Below are 19098 nucleotides of genomic sequence, written 5' to 3'. Positions count from 1 at the left end.
TCATAAAGAAATTAACTAGCATGCAGAGAAACAGTGAATATGATAAAACTAAAACACAAACATCTTCAACCAAGGATAAAAGTTTTGGTGATGCTTGACGTCTTAATGTCAATGCAAGAAAAATTTAAAAAAAATATAAAAAAGAAAAAGAAAAAAAGGAGCGCATCTTCAACGAGCATCTTCATCTTCAACCAAGGTGTCAAATGCCAGCTGGCAATGTTAGCGTTTATTTTTAACGGCAAGAAGCCTTCACGACCAAGCATATACGATGAGAGTATCGATATATGAATTAAATTTCAAACGACCAAGCATATACGATGAGAGTATCGATATATGAATTAAATTTCAAAATGAAATTATATTAGCTATGTAAACCACATGTAGAATTTTAATAAATTTTCAAGAGAAGTTCATACGTGAATTAAGATTGAAGCAACACACATTTGAGAAAGAACAAGCTTAAGTAAACCAAATACCTTTAAAATCTTCAAGTACAATGTAAGAGAAATAAATATGAGGAGAATAAGCTAGCTTTTTACAGTTGAAGGCTTGGCACAATCCAAATTGGGGGTCGATTGACCATCTTCATTAAGGTCACGGCATCTGTGTTGTAAGGTTGCGAAAAGCTTCGATTTTTGACATTATACATACCAAAATCATTAGGTTTACGAATTTCATTAAATATTCATGTTAAATTGAAGCAAAAACAAATAAAATGCGTGTCCATTTTCACATATTCAGTATTGAAAACTAGTAATGCTAATGCATGATGCGGTTTGTCATACATATTTTTTTTTTCTTGAATTTCTCATACATATTTAATGGTTAAATGTAATTTCTTTATGTATTTTTTTAAATTAAAAAATTGTCATTTCTTTATCTTTACAATTTGTTGTTCTAAAAACGAGAGTTTCGTACTGTCCTATATTTCATTACAAATGAACGACACTGTACTTGCAGTCAACCTCTTCGATCACTTTCACTACTACAAACCCAGAACCTCAACGATTAAAACTCAATGGCGACCATCAGCAACTAAATCAATGGCGACTTTAAGCCCCAGGTTCTTGTTCAGCAAGGGCGTCGTTTCACAGCCCGCCAACACTCCACCGGTTACAAGCTTCCTCGAAACGCATCCAGGTACACCATTCTCTCTGTTTCTCTGTTTGAGAATCAAATTCAATTTTTCCAAAAACACTAACGACAAAATCCAATTTCGCGCCTGCTCCGATCACACCAGGAGCGTACACGACGTCTCGCACTCACAAAGACGCGTCGTTCGTGCTGTTCTGGGAACGACAGTTGAAGAGACTGGTGGACTCAGTAGCAATTCTATACAATTCGAATCCTCAGCTTCTGTTCGGACCCAACAAAACGACGTCGCTTTCGTTGCCGTCGCTCTCCTCCAACTCCCCTTTGCTCCAGTCAGAGGTTCGCGAGCTCGTGAATCGTTCGATGAAACGAGTGTTGCCGATTGCTTTGAATGAGAGGAGTGAGGGAGAAGAACTGTCAATTACAGCTCTGGTCAGTGGCAATTTGGAGAAATTGAGTGAGAATGAGAGTGAGGGCTTGGACCATGAAAGATTTGGCAATGGGGTTTTTGATGTGAGTATTTACATTGGGACTTATGTGCCAACTGTGTTTGGTATCGAAGGAAACGGTGCGCATTTGGCTGTGGTGGGTCGTGGGAGAGACGATGCTTCTGCTAAGTATTCGGATTGGGTGAGGTTGGTTATATCTGACAACTTATCAATGTGTGAATGAGTTAAAGCTTGGATTTTTCTTACTTGGGCTTTAAGTATTTTCAGCAGTTTTGATTGCTGGGTTGCTTAACTTGCAGGATTAGGAAGTCTTTGGAGAGGTTGAGGCCTCCCAATGGGACCGAGCTCTTGTTGTCTAATGACGGTGACCGGATTCTTGAGGGGACGGTCTCAAACTTCTTTGTCGTCTGCCGGAAGGTTAGAGGCTCTTGGATTTTGAATTTTTTTTAACTACATTAGATTAACTCAGTTTTAAGTGAGACTTCTTTGTCAGTTTGTTGATAAGGAGAGTATGTTTATGACCAAGTGATGTGTCTTAGACTCTCCTAGTTATAGATAGCTGTTTAATTGGAAAACAATGTGAAAGGTGCTTTCAGGATAACGATGAAGCTAAGGGGCAAAGTGTGCACTGTTTTGAAGTACAGACAGCTCCTATTATTGATCATGTCCTTCCAGGAATTATACGCCAATTGGTCATTGAGTAAGTCCCCCCTCCTGCTGTTGAACCCCTGACTATATTTTTTTTCAAATATATTTACTATGTAGATTAGCGTCATCGCTACAGTTTGTGTTGTCTGGTGTCTGGTTATTTCTTTACACATGGAAGTCTTATTTTCTTTAGTATCCACAGTTTGTGTTGAATGGTGTATGTGGTTTAAAAAGGGAAATTCTGATTAGCCTTTTCTAGTGTCCGCTGGTTCTTTTGAATGTTTGAAAAAGTTAAATAAACTGTTTTGCAAGGTTTTCTCCATAGGGTTATTGAGCTCTTATGAGTGACCTTGGAGGAAGTATTAACTTGGGAATTCTGGTCCAAGATACATATTGTATTTGAATGCACTCGGGTCACTTTTTATTAAGTGATTCCCATTTTGGTAGCTGATCAGTTGATTGCGCTTCTTGTAATTTATGTAGAGTATGCTTGAGCAAGGGAATCCCCTTTCGAGAAGTTGCACCATCGTGGTCAGAGAGTGAATTTTGGGCAGAGGCGTTCATTACAAGTAAGCCTCTACTTATCTCTTCCAACTTTAAATTTGGGCACAGGAAACACTTCTTAGAATATTTTATCATATAAGATTTAAAGAGATTTACATTGCAGGTAGCTTGAGACTTCTGCAGCACGCGGAGAGAATTAGTTTTCCAAGTTCATGGGAATCACTAAATTCTAAATCTTGGGAGGAGATCTCATGGAAAGACAAACATTTTGAGGTGTGTGCATCTAGAGTTTTAAGATGCTGCAACTGTTCTGCACATTTTCTTTGTTCTTTTCTTCACTATTTATTTGTTTTGCAATTATAACCAGGAGGGTCCTGGGATGGTCACTACAATAATCCAGGTAAATCTATATATTCTTCTCTGGCACCAAATGTGTCAAAATTGTTGCACACATGATGAAAGAAGAGTATATTAGTCAATTCCCCATAAATCTGATAATGAACATTGGAAGAGTTGACTCTTATTTAACTTCTTTTGCGCAGAAAGAGGTCATGGAGAAAGCAGCTTCAGAAGGGTACTTTCTCAGTTAGTTTGTATAAAAGGTGGAGGTATCTTCTTTCTTGCATAGGATGTTAATACTTGTGTCTATCATCTTGTGCCTCCATCCGATACTGGGACGTGTAACCAAGCTGGACTTTATGTGATTTGGCCATTACGCTCCCAATCATTCTGTTGCTCCAGTTCAAGCGAACCAAGGATCATAAAATAAATGGATGTACTCTGTTTCGTATGTAAACCATCCTAGGTTCTTATATGATTATTAAGCCTCTTGTCATACATAGAAATTAGTTTGATCTCTTTGGGTACCATTTACACATATGATGCAAAATAATTCTTGTAATTGTACCCTCTATCATCAAATATGGTTTTGTTCAAGGTAATTTGCGCTGTCGTTTTGGACCCTCGGATTTCTTTAGTTGATTATTGCAGAAACATGTTTTTTGTTAATATGTAGTTTATAATTCTCCACAAAAACCATATATATTCTCCAACCAGCCTATGATTTTGCTCAAACATTTTTCTCCTGAATTGATAGCAGCAGAAGCAGCCCTTGCAACTGGACTGGAATTCAATGCAATGAAGCTGGCAGCATTGTTGAAATAAATTTGGTGGATTCTGGCCTTGATGGAACACTCAACAGGTTTGACTTCTCTGCCTTTCCTAATCTCTCTTCTCTCAATGTCAATTACAACAGTCTTATAATAAATGCATTTTTTTTCATTTTTCTGTAATCTGCTCTGTAAAAAGAAATGAACGGCAGTTGTTTGTTGTATTGTATAAGAGGTTTGCACAATCATATAGAAATTAACTAGCATGCAGAGAAACAGTGAATATGATAAAACTGAAACACAAACATCTTCAACCAAGGATAAAAGTTTTGGTGATGCTTGACGTCTTAATGTCAATGCAAGAAAAAAAATTTAAAAAAAAAAAAGAAAAAAAAAAGGAGCGCATCTTCAACAAGCATCTTCATCTTCAACCAAGGCGTCAATGCCAGCTGACGATGTTAGCGTTTATTTTTAACGGCAAGAAGCCTTCACGACCAAGTATATACGATAAGAGTATCGATATGAATTAAATTTCAAAATGAAATTATATTAGCTATGTAAAACACATGTAGAATTTTAATAAATTTTCAAGAGAGGTTCATACGTGAATTAAGATTGAAGCAACACAAATTTGAGAAAGAACAAGCTTAAGTAAACCAAATACCTTTAAAATCTTAAAGTACAATGTAAGAGAAATAAATATGAGGAGAATAAGCTAGCTTTTTACAGTTGAAGGCTTGGCACAATCCAAATTGGGGGTCGACTGACCATCATGGCATCTGTGTTGTAAGGTTGCGAAAAGCTTCGATTTTTGACGTTATACACACCAAAATCATGAGGTTTACGAATTTCATTAAATATACATTCATTGTCATGGTTGAAGTATATGCAATTTGGCTGACATCCTGAAACTTCTGAAGCTAACACAGATATTGAAGAGTTATCACCCAAAAAGATAGCAGCATCACCTAATGTTTTTTTTTGTAATCCACTTGCGTTTTTCAAAATCCAATTTGAAAACCTTGAAGTTTGTCGTCACACGTTTGCGCGCATCAAAGTCAAAGTCAAAATACCTTAGGAGCATTATAATTTCTTCAATTAAATTCACGGTATATGTCTTCTTATCGTATAACCGTAGTTTCATCTCTTGTGCGATAATCTTTACATCTGAGTAGTGATATCAAAAGATAAAAGTTTGGTAAAATGATCGACTGCGTAAAATTTATTCTCAATGGCAGCAACTTCTTCAATCAGATGATACCTTTCATCAACAAAAGTCCACGTCGTGTCTTTACCTAGTCTAATAAAAGACTCTTGACATTTATCTTGGTATATGACTGTAACAATGCATTCGTTTGCATTTAATATTGGGTCTGCTGAAATCGAAGCCTTGAAGACAAAATTGTTACAATCTGCAGCCCATGCCTCGCACTGCGGAATATTTAATTGAGGAAGACGAATGATGGAGTTTTCTTTCTTTCTCCCCCTATAACCCTAAAGAATGGATTTATTAGGGTTATTGCATAATTCCTCTCCACAACTATTAACCAATCTTTTGAAGAACCACAAAATCTTTTATTTGGGACTCTTACTTGCAAATCCAGTAGCTTATCATCCATGACGTTGTAGACTTTCCATATATTATTTTTGTCAGTAGGAATCAAGAGCAATGGAGGAGAATGATGACAACTTTGCATCTTAGCAAATTGTTTTTCATGAGCCTTTGCCATTCAGTGCCATGACATACAAACAATACTGGATCGCAGATAGTCTAATGGTGACGCTAATCTCTCAAAAATTGAACTCAAAAGATGGTGAGGCAATCCTGCCCAATCTAGAAGAAAAACAAAAACAAAACAAAAAGAACGTTAGAGAGATAACAAGGAAGAAGAATGAAACGGTGTTATTCACTTAATAATGAGTACAAATTGCAATAGCTACGTAAGAATTTGTTTAAAAAAACTAAAAGAAATAAGGAATATAAGAAGACAATAATTTGTTTGAGAAAATTTTACCTGAAGTCATACTCTAAAATCCAGAAGAAGAATTTTCTTATTTGCTGAAATAATCACCAAGAAGATTGAAATAAGCTGCCCATTAATCATCAAATTTTCTTATTTGCTGAAAGACGTTGCTTTGAACGTAACGTACTAGTACTAGTAAATGACTGATACCTACCCTTATTTATACCTGATTTCCTGTTCTATCCTCCTTTATTAAGAAATAGAATTACAATGCGCATAGGATTAGGAGATTGGTCTCATCTCATCCGTTGGAAATTAGGAAACCCATTTGGACTAGTACCTACCCCTATTTATACCTATTTTCTTGTTCTATCCTCCTTTATTATGGAATAGAATTACAATGCCCATAGGATTAGGAGACTAACCCCATATCATCCGTTGGAGATTAGGAAACCCATTTGGGTTTTGTAGAGAATGTGGTACCAACCTTCGAACCCAAGACCCACTAGGAGTTAGTGCAAGCGCACTTAACCACAAGGGCAGGTTGAAGGCCAGTCGGAAACCCATTTGGATTAGGCTCTCTCTCTCTCTCTCTCTCTCTCTCTCTCTCTCTCTCTCTCTCTCTCTCTCTCTCTCTCTCTCTCTCTCTCTCTCTCTCTCTCTCTCTCTCTCTCTCTCTCTCTCTCTCTCTCTCTGCGCGTGCATGCATGCAAGAACACACACAAACAGAGCAGTTGTGAGTTTAACTTACGGCATCCTGCAAGTTTGAGTGATCTTTAAAGTGCTAGTCATAGCCCGTTCATCTGTGGGCAACTGGAAGAGGGACTATATCATCTCTATCCTTTCTCATCATACGTGATGTGGCTTCTGTTTTTCGCTCTGATTGCTTTGACACCTGCTTTGTTAATACATATAAAACCTTTATTGGTCATTGCCAATTTTTGGAGCCTGTTCTATTTCAACACATACAATTTCTAAGAAACTCCTTTGTGGAGCTATGCTCTGTGGATCTGCAAAAAGCATCAAGGAAAGCATCGGTGTCCATCGATCCAGCAACTTGCTAAGATACTGAAGCAGGGTTTATTGACAAAGAAGAAGGTATTGCCACCATTAGTGCAATCCTCTCAGCTGCTTGTTTCCTTAAATTCAGTTCAGGCAGATAATTTTTTTTTGCTATTTCAAGTTAGTTTATGTGTGTGTGGGACAATAAATTATGGTATTTAGAATTTACCAGTGATATTTTCCCTGAAATTCTGCTCATTTTCTATGGCCAGGAAGCGGTCAAGAAGATATGCAGTTGGCAGTACACTAGCTGCATTGATCTATGGGTTATGTTTATATCAGCCAACATACATGATTATGATCTTCATCCATTGCTCTTTACAATCCTTCATATTATAAATGGAGTGGCTGTCTTGTTTTCTGGACCCAGATATTTGCCTTTAAGAATCAAATGCATTCAATGGCTGAATCATCTCTCCTCTTCCAGTGGCATTTTCATTCCTGTTGCCTCCATGGTGTTGGATATTCTGGAATATAAAATTGGCAAGGATGTCGGAAAACCTGGAAAAGACACCAATATTTTATGTTCTGTAAAGGTTAGGAATTAGTAACGTTAAAAAAATAAAAAAGTGTGCAATTTGGTTATGCAATTCGGTCTGGTTTTACTTATTTTTGGTACAGTTTCCAAAGCATATTGGTTAAAATCAAGGAACTTCCAAGAACAGTGGAGTCATCATATTTCTTTTCCCGATCTGGCGACTATTCCCCTTGTCCGTTTGAGGAAGTTTCATGAGATAACCACTGTAGAGAGTTTTAGTGAAGCGTTTTATTGATCAGGTACAGTTACCATAGAAGAATTTAGTGTTTTACTAATTGCATCTCTCTCCTTGACAAAGGAATTTATTTTCCGGAGGTAAGGACACTTGAGACATAGGTCTCTTATCTACTGGTTTCCTCATTAGTAGGCCATAGCTCATTAAAAAATTTAGGGAGGCATGTGTGGTCTCAATATTCAGGCTGTACTGATATTATTTCATGCCTGGGTCCAGCCTGGTCAACCATCTTGTAAAATCGTATATTCCAAAGTTGTGTGAGGGAAATTCGAATAAAACTATTATATGGAAAAGAATGTTTGGCACAGTAATGGCTCCTTTATAGGCTTTTGTGAACTCACCAACATTGTTAATAGACTGCTTGTACTGCCTCCATGGCTGGCTGGTAATGTAATTAATGCCATAGGAATTATCTTTCTGATGTGACCAAAAAGCTCTGATTCTTGAACTGCAGGTGGAGCAAAACATTGAATTTGTGCGGAAGAAGAGAGATGAGGTGCCTTTTTTACCAAAAGATCAACAATCTGTAGAATCATTTCTCCAGGTCTGCATTCTTTGTGGTCATTATTTTCGGAACTTGATGAATGTGACTTGTTTTTTGATCTGTGAGATGGTTATTTCATGCAGCTTGAAAAGCACAGTGGCAATACTTCGTTTACACAATATTATCAGATTCACTGAGCAAATTTTGATCCTATTGATAATCATTTCCAGTTTTGATGTCTCATTTAGATATGTTATTACAGAACAGACATGTAAGGTAAGGTCAAATGTTCTCTGTATCAACAAAGAAATCTAGTCTGTTGAACCATGGCAAGTTTGCTTTTCTTGAAAGAAACATCATAAGGAAACTTCTGTTAACATACAGATGCAATAGTATCTAAATTCAGACGCTCATGCATGCATTTCATATGATTATCATCAAATCAAACACCTGTTGACAGATAACCGATATAGGTATAGCAATCAAAAGCCATCATCGGCCAAATCCAAGAACACATGGGCGTAGAAGAATTCAGCATATTCAAACAAATTAACCAATTAGTTCATCATCGACTTATAAACCAGATAGACAAATTCAGAATTTTTTTGAACTAGGAATATAGTAGATAGACATGTACTAAACTGAGTAGATAGATCTTCTGAAATGACAACCGGTGTCGGAACTAGGAACCCAAAACTCCCAAGTCCCCCAACCACGAATGCTCAGTTGTGGCCTCCACATTTCCGTAAAAGAAAGCCAAACACTGTGTTAATTAAATTTTCCAAGTTAAACAAATACTTTTGAAATTAATATAGCAAAAGGAAACATTATCTTGCTGTTGGATGGAAGGTGATGTAATCCACGTAAGTGATGCTAAAATACGAAAACTATGAGAGAATATTTGTTTGTGGGAATTTTCTGTGTATTCTTCTCCTTGTAGGAGGTCATATTTATAATACAACGAAACTTGAATGAGCAAGTAAATAATAAATTTCTAAATCTATTTACAGTAGGAAATCAGAAATTAAAGTAAATCAATTACAATTATAATAGGAATTCTTGGTGTGTAAGGAAAGTAAGTCAATATCCACAAGTCACGCCAACACTCCTCCTCATGTTGGTGCATAGATGTCACCAATGCCCAACTGATCCAGTGAATTGTGGAATGCTTTTACTGGAAATCGCCTTTGTCAAAATATCCGCCAATTGATCCTCGGATTTCACAAACGGAAACTGAAACACTTTAGCATCAAGCTTCTGTTTGATGAAGTGTCGATTCACCTCAACATATTTAGTACGATCATGCTGAACCGGATTCTGTGCAATGGCTATAGCAGCCTTGTTGTCACAAAAGAGATTCATTGTGGATGTAGGTTTTTACCCACGTTCAGTAAGCAACTTTCTTAACCAAAGAAGTTCACAAATTCCTTTAGTCATGCCTCTGAACTCGGCCTCTGCACTGGATAAAGCTACTACATTCTGTTTCTTGCTCCTCCATGTCACCAAATTACCTCCCACGAATGTGAAGTAACTCGATGTGGATTTTCTGTCTGTTACATTACCTGCCCAATCTGCATCTGAATAACCATTAATATTTAGATGACCATGCTTTGAGAACATAAGTCCTTTTCCAGGTGCAGACTTCAAATATCTCAGGATCCGAAGAACTGCATTCATGTGGTCTTCACTTGGAGAGTGCATAAATTGACTGACAACGCTCACCGCATAAACAATGTCTGGTCAAGTATGTGACAAATAAATCAATCTTCCTACTAACCTTTGGTATCTTTATTTGTTAGTTGGAACTTGATCCGGATATTCTCCAAGATGATGATTCTGAAGAATAGGAGTGTCCGCAGGTTTGCAGTCTAGCATTCCTGTGTTTGTCAACAAGTCCAAGGCATATTTCCTTTGAGAGAGAAATATGCCTTGCTGCGATCGAGCCACCACAATTCCCAAGAAATACTTGAGTCCACCTAGATCCTTCATCTCAAACTCAGTAGCTAAATAGTCTTGTAGCTGTGTTATTTCCTGTTTATCATTCCCAGTAATAATCATATCATCAACGTAGATTATTAATGTTGTTACCTTCTCTTTCCGATGTTTCAAGAACACAGTATGATCTGAGTTGCATTGTTTGAAACTATTGTTCTTCATTGCCATGGTGAACCGTCCAAACTATGGACGTGGTGACTGTTTCAATCCATACAATACTTTTCGTAACCTGCAAACTGTTCCAGTCTGAGTAGTATTATATCCAGGAGGAATGTTTATATACACCTCCTCCATGAGTTCGCCATGTAGAAAAGCATTCTTTACATCAAACTGGTATAGTGACCAATCCAAATTAGCTGCAAGGGATAATAAGACTCTGACGGTGTTTAACTTTGCAACTGGAGCAAAGGTTTCTTCATAGTTTATACCTTAGGTCTGTGTGTACCTTTTTGCCACAAGTCTTGTCTTGTATCGCTTGATAGATCAATCTGCATTGTGTTTTATAGTAAACACTCATCTACATCCGGTAGTCTTATTTTCTCGTGGTATAGTCTCCAATGTCCAAGTCTGATTTTTCTCAAGTGCTTTCATCTCATCTTTTATAGCTTGGACTCATTTAGGATCTTTCAATGCTTCAAAGACTTTGGTTGGAATATGAATAGCAGACAGCTGATGCACAAAAGCCTTGAGTGGTTCAGACAGCTTCTCAGTGGATACATGATTTGCAATTGGATACTTGGATGTCTTGCCAATATCAGGTGAATAACGGTTTGGTGGCTTCCCACGATTTTGCCTGAAAGGTAATTGATATTTAATAGTTTTATCCTCTAAATGCACAAGTCTAGTAGGAGTAGTTACCTCAAGGATATTTTCAGAAGATTGGTCTATTGCTACTGTTGAGTTAGAGGGAGGTCTTCATCTTGTTGTTCTGTATTGTCTGTAGGTGTGAGACTCGGATCAGAAATATCTTCACATGACAATTGATCGCGATGAATGGGTGATTGATTGCTTTTCGGTAAAGAGTAATCTAGTGCTCCAGACTTGGGACGATCAATCATTTCTGTACATAGGGGAATTTCTTCGTTTTTCAAGTTGCTCCAATTCTGCTCTTCACTTTGTATCTCCCCCTGAAGCGTAGAATTGGATGATAGGTCATGAAAGAACAGCTCATATTCCAGAAATGTCACATCCAAAGTGACATAGGTACGTTGGGTATGAGGGTGATAACAGCGGTAGCCTTTCTGATGAGTGGCATAACCCACAAAAACACAACGAAGCGCACAGGGATCAAATTTGCTACGTTGATTTTTGTGAAGATGAACAAAAGCCACACATCCAAAGATTCGGGGTATAAGTACCAAAACATATGGCAGAGGTTTGTGTTGCTCAAGCACCTGTAAGGGAGTTTTAAAGGTTAATACACCAGAAGGCATGCGGTTGATCAGGTGAACTGCGGTGACAATAGCATCACGAGGGTTGAAAAAATCAACCCCCATAGAGGCCGCGTGGGTTTAAAACTAGAGTCAGCAATTCCAAGATCGCTGCTCTGATACCATGCTAAAATATGAAAACTATGAGAGAATATTTGTTTGTGGGAATTTTCTGTATATTCTTCTCCTTGTATGAGGTCATATTTATAATACAACGAAACCTGAATGGGCAAGTAAATAATAAAATCCTAAATCTATTTACAGCAGGAAATCAGAAATTAAAGTAAATCAATTACAATTATAATAGGAATTCTTGGTGTGTAAGGAAAGTAAGTCAATATCCACAAGTCACGCCAACAAGTGAGAAAGTGTGCTCCACCTGCAAGGCACACAGTGGTCTTGTTCTTCATTCCATGGATCTCGTTGGAGTGATCTTGAAATCCACACATGGTATGAAAGCTACGGTCGCAGAGGTTGTAGGGAAACAGCTCCTTTTTCCTAGCCATTTTCCTCTCTCTCTCTTGCTTTTTCCCATCTTCTCACACTAAGAATTGTTTGAGGACTCAGAAAATGGGAGAAAGAAGTTGTTTGGGGACTCAAAAAATAGGGGTTTAGTTACTTGATAATGCTTTGTTTATATAGCCGGAAAGAATGAAGGTGGCGCTCTGTTTTAGTGATCGGCTATTTTGCTTTTTGGGTAAAATTGTAATTTATTTTTTATTATTTATTATTTTTAAAAATAAAAAGAAAGCAGGTTGTGAATATATTTTAACTCTTTTATTTTAGGTGTGCGCCTGTTGAGGTGTAAAGATCTTGGGGGAGAGGCGGTGGAGGCTGATCTCCGGCGGTGGAGACACCGAGTCCGTCGACAATGCTGCCGTCTGACTTATTTTGGGTATGTGGCTCTCTCTCTCTCTCTCGTATTTTGTATGTGAGCTGAAATGGGTTGTGTGCAGTTTTTTCCTTTGGTCTGTTTCTCTACCTTTCTAGTGTTCTGGGGCTTTTCATGAAATCATTTTTGACCAAAAACATTGTGCAGCTCCAAATTAGGAATTATAATCTTTGGATTATGAAGAGTTACACTGACCATAAGGATTAAGAAGTTGAGAGTTAGGAGGAAACCTATTTGGATTAAGAAGTTTAGGTCCTGCAAACTGGATGCATCAGTAATTAAATATCAGCTATGATGCTTTGGAAACCATAGGTTTTATATGGTAAGTGGTATCTCCTATTTTTATGGAGAGGCACTGCCTATTATGAGGTGATTGTAGGAGCAAATTTCCCACGAGAATATTCGATTGGAAAGATTCTCCTTTCTTCTTAGCCGCCTCTTTCTCCCTGCAAAATAGAACAAATAAGAGGACCATACCCGGAGGGTGTTGGCCAAAGGCCCTCCGATGCCTAAATTAGTTCAATTGAATCGTATAGAAAACAATAGCTAATAGGGTACGGAGATATGTTTATAATATAAACCGAGTGGTCGGAGCCTTATGTAAAAAAAAAAAAGAAAAAAAGAGAGGAGATAGCTAGGGTCTGTGAGGGAAGGTCTCTACAGAGGTTTTAGTAGTAGTTCTGACGTACCTCATCCTTGTGCATAACCAAGTATTTATAGTGGCCTTGGAGAGGTTGGTGTAGTTGGTGAGGTTGGTGGGGTTGGTGAGGTTGGTGAGGTTGGTATATTTAGGGATTAGGGATTTAACCGAATTCCTAATTAAGGCGAGGATCAAGTAACCCCCAATTTGATTAGGTAATTCCCAATTAGGTTAGGTAACTCCCAATTAGGTTAGGTAACTCCTAATTAGGTCAACTAATTCCCAAATTGATTGGCCTAATTATTTAACCTAGGGTTTAGGTTTAATTTAGTTCCCACAAATGCCCGCCAGTTTCTGCATAGCGCGTGGTGGCATGTAGAAGATGTGAATCAACTATTGGGCTGTCCAGCTGTAATTGGGCTTCCTTCTGTGACTTGGGCTCCTTTTGTAAATTGGGTTCCCAAATGGAGTGAGCTTTTGATTGTTCTTGGAGTTGGGTTCCCAGTAGGAACGGGCTTGTAATTCCTTCTTCACCTAGGATGCCCAACCTGTGTAAATGCATGGCTTCTCTTCACTCTTCTTTATATCGCAAACTTACTTCTCTACTTTCTAGCTTGAGAGAGATCTTGGAGAATTTGTACTACTTGTCGAAGAAAGGAGTCGTCGTGCATCCTTAGGTAAGTCGAGCATGTATATTTCTTTTTCTTTGTCTTTTCTTCTTTTTTGCGGTGAATGCCAGCTGGGGGAAGTCAGGCTAGTTGTTGTCGTGACATGCGACGGTTGGCAGTGGGCGGCAGCTGTGGTGGAACAGGTGCGCGCAGATGGACCAGCTGCTGCTTATCATCGCAGGTCTGGGCTAGAGCATGCTGAGCCTCGCACATTGCAGGCCACGTCAATTGAGCGGGTAAAGGGAGGAAGTTAGTGGTCTACCCCCTGCCCAGGATGTTGAGAGATAGAAGCATAATGGTTCAGACTTAGATGACCTGCTGGCTGGGCAGGAGGAGTGTTCTACCGGACTTTCCTTCAAAAGGGAATGCTGATGTCAAGTCTTCAAAAAATGAAGCTACGACTTCGCTGGCGAAAGATGTGTCCCCGTTTGAGGAAGAAGCCTAGGATCCCTTCTGCTAAGAAGACTCAAGTAAGAGCGGTTCCATCGTCATCTGCCAGGGTCAAACATCTCGTTGGTGTAGATAGCAGGATGTTTGGTGGTATGCGAGGTGTTCATGGTGTTCTACTCGAGCCTCATACTGACAAACTTGAAAACAATGATCTGCTTCTTGGAACAGCTCGTGCCTGATCTCGTTCTACCGAGCGTCAAAGAGATGCAAATATTCCTCTTTGAAGTTCGAGTCATTTACATCAGTCAAAGGATGAAGATCGAAGCGGGAAGTCTGCTCATGATCCAGTTGTTGAGTCACGAGCAGTCAATTGTGAAGTTGATTCAGCATAATTGACTCCTTTGGAGGTGAGGTTGGCGGAAGCTAAGAAGACGAGAGAGTCATCTGCCCGGGCGAAGGCATCTTCAATGTCGGCGGTTGATCCCAAAGTGAACAAGTCCAGCCTTGTAGGGGATGCATGCGTGTTTGACCTGCTCAAGATGAACTTTCTATCAAACCCGTCCTCCTATGCTGAGTTGGTCTATCACATCCGTCAGGCCGGCGATCTTGGTACCTTCTTGAGTATTTCCTTGAAAAAACGAAGGGAAGCGACATTTCATCTGCTTCAAAAATGATTGGTTTTTGCTGTTGAGAATATACATAATTCATCTGTTGTTGCCCCCTCTTCAGCTCAGCTCAGCGAGCTGGAGAAGAAGAAGGTTGAACTGGCCAGCATGCTTTTTACCGAGCAGGCCTGTTATGAGAAGAAGACGTCTGATTTGAGGGCGATGATATTGAAGCTAAAAAGCTCCCTTGCCGAAAAGGATTCTGAGGTTAACTCTTCTGCTGCTGACTTGGCTAGTCAAAAATATGTCTTCTTTCGTCTCGAGCCCAAGAAGGCTGATATCTCCCTCATCTATGACAAGCTTCTGGCTAAAGTTCGCGCTCACCACAAGTCTGCAGAGAAATTCAAGTTTGAAGCCACCATAGATGCGTACAAGTTGGGCTACTTGCACTGCACAAATGGGAAGACTTCGTTCTTTGCAATTGAAGATGGTGACATTGAGGCGCGCTAGTCGAACTTGTTCCTTTTGCAAAGTGAGCAAGTTAATGTTGTGAATATGGAAAGAACCGATGAGGCAGTAGCTGAAAAGGATGGAGCAGAGGAGGACTTAGCCGATGAGATGGCAGCAGATGTCGTGGAGCAGGCAGGTGGAGCTGCTGAGGGCGTGGCTGATCAGGCGGATGCTGAAGATGCTGTATATCATAGGTTTCTTGTCGACGTCTCAGAGTAGATGAAGACTTCTTTATTTCTTTCCAACTTTTGTAGTCCGCTTTCTTGTTTAAAATATTTGGTCATGTTTGACCATCTTTTTGTTGAACTCAGCCGGTTGGTCACCTTGCTATGGAAATTTCAGTTGCTTTTTCTAACTTCAATTCGCATAGTGATAGTGTCTTGTGAATTGCCTGAGCGTTTCTGGGTTGTGGCATGTCCGGCCTACATCCTATGACGTGTCGATCAGTGTGACCGTTTGGTCTGCGTCTGAAAACGTGTCGACGAGAGTGTCCCGTTCATGTCGATGACTGTGACCCGTTTGGCTCACGTCCGGAGATGTGTCGATGAAAGTGACCCATTTGGCTTTTGTTCGGAGACGTGTCGATGTGTGTGGCCCGTTTGGCCTACGTCCGGAGATGTGTCGATGAGCGTAGCCCATTTGGCCTACGTCCGGAGACGTGTCGATGTGTGTGGTCCGTTTTGGCCTATGTTCGGAGACGTGTCGATGAGAGTGGCCCGTTTGGCCTACGTCCGGAAACGTGTCGATGTGTGTGACCCGTTTGGCCTACGTCCGAAGACGTGTCAATTACTTTTGTGAACACTCCGTTGGAAAGAGAAGCTTGAACATGTATTGTAGTCTACTTGACTACATTGCTTTATTGAACAAAAGAGATGACTTGCAGGGGTAACATCAAAAGTAACTTGTCTTCAATGGAGGTGAAGGAAGCCTGGCCGCCTGCTTGGAGCAGAGCTGATAGGCGAGGAGTTTCATGGATAGTACCTTCGGAGGTGATGGGCATTTCGTTGTCTTAGAACTTCCTTCCCTTAAAATATGATGTCGAGATTGTCTTCTATGATTGGGTAGCAGGTGACAGCTTGGGAGACCTGCTCTTGTCGCTTGCATGATCTTTCTCTTATGCTCCTCGGTGGTCAACTCGGGCTTTTCGTGGAGGTTCGTTGGCAGCTGCATCACAATCTTTGATTTGCTGAATAGCCTCCCTTGTGATGAATTCCGTGCAATGGTCGTCTCTGACCAGTTCTTTTAGGTGCTTTTTCCAGGTGAAGCAGTCATTTATGTATGACTGTGCCCTTCATGGAATTCGCAGTATCTACTGGTATCCTTCTTGGCTGGGTTTCTCTTCAAAGGCGATGGTTTCTTCAACCAAGGCATGTTCTTTACTTGGGCTAGGATCTGCTGTATCGGAATAGTGAACTTGGTGTAGCTCTCAGTTGTTGGAGCACCTCCCTGAGGCTATAATTCGTGCTTGCCCCCATCCTTGTCTTTTATCATGTCGTTTCTTTGGCTTGCCGGCTCAACCGGTTGATCGGCTTGCTTGGCAGCTTTCTTTGCTGCTGTCCCGTCATCGTCCCAAAGTGCATAGCGCTCTGCTGTCGCAAAGACTTCTACTAGTGTTTGGCAGGGAGAGATGGACAGCTCACGATACGGCTCACACTCAATTGGCAAGCCCCTCTTGAAGGTCGATGACGCAATTCGATCGTCACATCCAATGATGTTTGCTTTTTCTGCTTTGAACCTCTTGATGTAATTTAGGAGGGATTCATCGTCCTTCTTTTGCAGGTTGAACAGGTGGTCAGGGTTCTTCTTGATCGTCCAGTAAGAAGTGTATTCTTTATCGTCCAATAAGAAGTGTATTCTTTGCTGAAGACGTAAGCTAGCTCCTTGAAGCTGCTGATCGACCCAGATGGCAAGGTGTGGAACCAGTCTTGGGCTGCTCCTTGCAAGGTCATTGCAAACACCTTGCACATCAGCACTTCGTTAGCCTTGTAGAAGATCATGATACTTTTGAAGTGCTTTAGATGGCTCTCGGGATCGGAATCCCCTTTGAAATGCGTGAATGAAGGCTTTATGAATCGATTCGGGTGAGCAGCCTGCTTGATATCGAGAGTTAAAGGCGTAGAGTTCACCTGGTCCATCTCCTTACGTAGTGAATCCTCGAAGTTTCCTCCGGTCTTCAAGTATCGAAGTCTATCATTCACGAGCTTCTCGACGTCTTCTACACACATTGCTAGTCGGCTACGTTGGCGACCTACGCGATATTGATTGACTTCCTCATTGTCCTCCAAGGGTCGACCTTCTCGTCTGCGTTGCCAAGGTAGCGCGTTGGTGGACTATGCTTGTGAAGGATTCTCTGTAGCTTGTTGGTAAGGGTCGACTCTTCGTGGGTGAGCAGCGGAGCGCCTTTCTTCATGATTCTCATTGTGAAGGTTATCTAGTTGTCCTCCTTGGGGGCCTTGCCTTTCGTGAATGCTCCTTTGCGAGCGGATAGCTGAGCGTATTTCTTCACGATCCTCATTGCGATGGTTGTTTGGCTGACCTCCCTGGGGACCTAGCCTTTGATGTACATTTCCCTGCGGGCCCAGGCGGGCATGGATGTCAGGTCGTAGGCCCAGCCTCTCGCGCATGTCGTTCCTTAGGCTCAATCTGAGTGTGGCTCGCGGATGCTTGCAACATGTCGGAAAGCCGATCACGTTGTTGTCCCTCGCCTTGTCTGCTTACTCCTGCTGGACATGCTTGGTACTCGTCGTGCCCGTCGCGTTCGCTCATCCTACTCTCTTCGCCCGCTTATCCAAGGCCAAGGTTTTGAACCAAGCTTATTTGGTTGAGGAGCTGCCTCATCAGACTGCTTTGGTCGTCCATTCTCTAAGCTAGTTGGCCAACTCTCAGACTAAGGTCTGTTTGACTTCATGGATAGGGAGAAGAGAAGTGTGTGGAGCGTGGAAGCAATGAAGGGAATGCTTGAAGTTGCTCCAAGACAGGACCTAAGTTGGCGGTGGTAACGAGCCCACCTTGATGGGAGGTTCTACCATATTCGGCGGCGGTGGCCAGTGCGGTGGTCTCAGCTGGAGGTCCGGTAGGTGGCAAGGTGGTGAGAGGTGGTGGTGCCACCATGTCGATCGCGGGATCGTGGGTGGAATGGCTTTGGGCCGTTGCGGATCTAGCCATCGCGGCAGTTTTGCCTCTCGTTTTCTTACTTCCAACCATGGTTGTTTGGAAGGCTTCGGTGGATTGGAAAATAGGATGAACGGATTCCTTGAGCACGCGTTGAGTATAACTCATGCTCTCAATGAAAACACCAATTTGTGGAAGCAAATTTCCCACGAGAATATTCAATTGGAAAGATTCTCCTTTCTTCTTAGCCGCCTCTTTCTCCCTGCAAAATAGAACAAATAAGAGGACCACACCCGGAGGATGTTGGCCAAAGGCCCTCCGATGCCTAAATTAGTTCAATTGAATCGTATAGAAAAAAATAGCTAATAGGGTACGGAGATATGTTTATAATATAAACCGGGCGGCCGGAGCCTTATGTAAAAAAGAGAGAGAGAGAGAGAGAGAGAGAGAGAGAGAGAGAGAGAGAGGAGATAGCTAGGGTCTGTGAGGGAAGGTCTCTACAGAGGTTTTAGTAGTAGTTTTGACGTACCTCATCCTTGTACGTAACCAAGTATTTATAGTGGCCTTGGAGAGGTTGGTGGGGTTGGTGTAGTTGGTGAGGTTGGTGGGGTTGGTGTAGTTGGTGGGGTTGGTGTGGTTGGTGAGGTTGGTATATTTAGGAATTAGAGATTTAACTGAATTCCTAATTAAGGCGAGGATCAATTAACCCCTAATTTGATTAGGTAATTCCCAATTAGGTTAGGTAACTCCCAATTAGGTTAGGTAACTCCTA

General features: G+C 40.8%; 1 protein-coding gene and 1 pseudogene across 5 annotated transcripts; both read left to right on the top strand.

Annotated features, from left to right (window-relative positions):
* LOC18785970 lies at positions 876 to 4044 on the top strand. 5 transcript variants are annotated; one of them, XM_020558498.1, is made up of 9 exons: positions 926 to 1140; positions 1241 to 1727; positions 1841 to 1958; positions 2138 to 2241; positions 2673 to 2758; positions 2857 to 2966; positions 3061 to 3093; positions 3236 to 3295; positions 3796 to 4044. In XM_020558498.1, exons 1-8 carry the CDS (start codon positions 939 to 941, stop codon positions 3281 to 3283), a joined length of 1188 nt encoding a protein of 395 aa, XP_020414087.1. In that variant the 5' UTR covers positions 926 to 938; the 3' UTR covers positions 3284 to 3295; positions 3796 to 4044. The 5 variants fall into 5 exon arrangements, 4 of the variants coding, with proteins under 4 accessions (XP_020414084.1, XP_020414087.1, XP_020414086.1 ...); XM_020558497.1 differs by having other exon boundaries at positions 3790 to 4044; XM_020558496.1 differs by having other exon boundaries at positions 927 to 1140; positions 3793 to 4044.
* Positions 7336 to 8412, top strand: LOC18786478 (annotated as a pseudogene).

This window comes from Prunus persica, chromosome G2 (assembly GCF_000346465.2).
Source record: "Prunus persica cultivar Lovell chromosome G2, Prunus_persica_NCBIv2, whole genome shotgun sequence".
Classification (NCBI taxonomy): Eukaryota; Viridiplantae; Streptophyta; class Magnoliopsida; order Rosales; family Rosaceae; genus Prunus; species Prunus persica.
This window is presented reverse-complemented; position numbering and strand designations above follow the sequence as displayed.

Bases quoted from the DNA above. Each gene is read 5' to 3' on its own strand.
- LOC18785970 (XM_020558498.1), top strand. From the start codon at position 939: ATGAACGACACTGTACTTGCAGTCAACCTCTTCGATCACTTTCACTAC. The intron at 2,759-2,856 runs GTAAGCCTCTAC...TTTACATTGCAG, and splicing joins GGCAGAGGCGTTCATTACAA to GTAGCTTGAGACTTCTGCAG. The intron at 3,094-3,235 runs GTAAATCTATAT...TCTTTTGCGCAG, and splicing joins TGGTCACTACAATAATCCAG to AAAGAGGTCATGGAGAAAGC.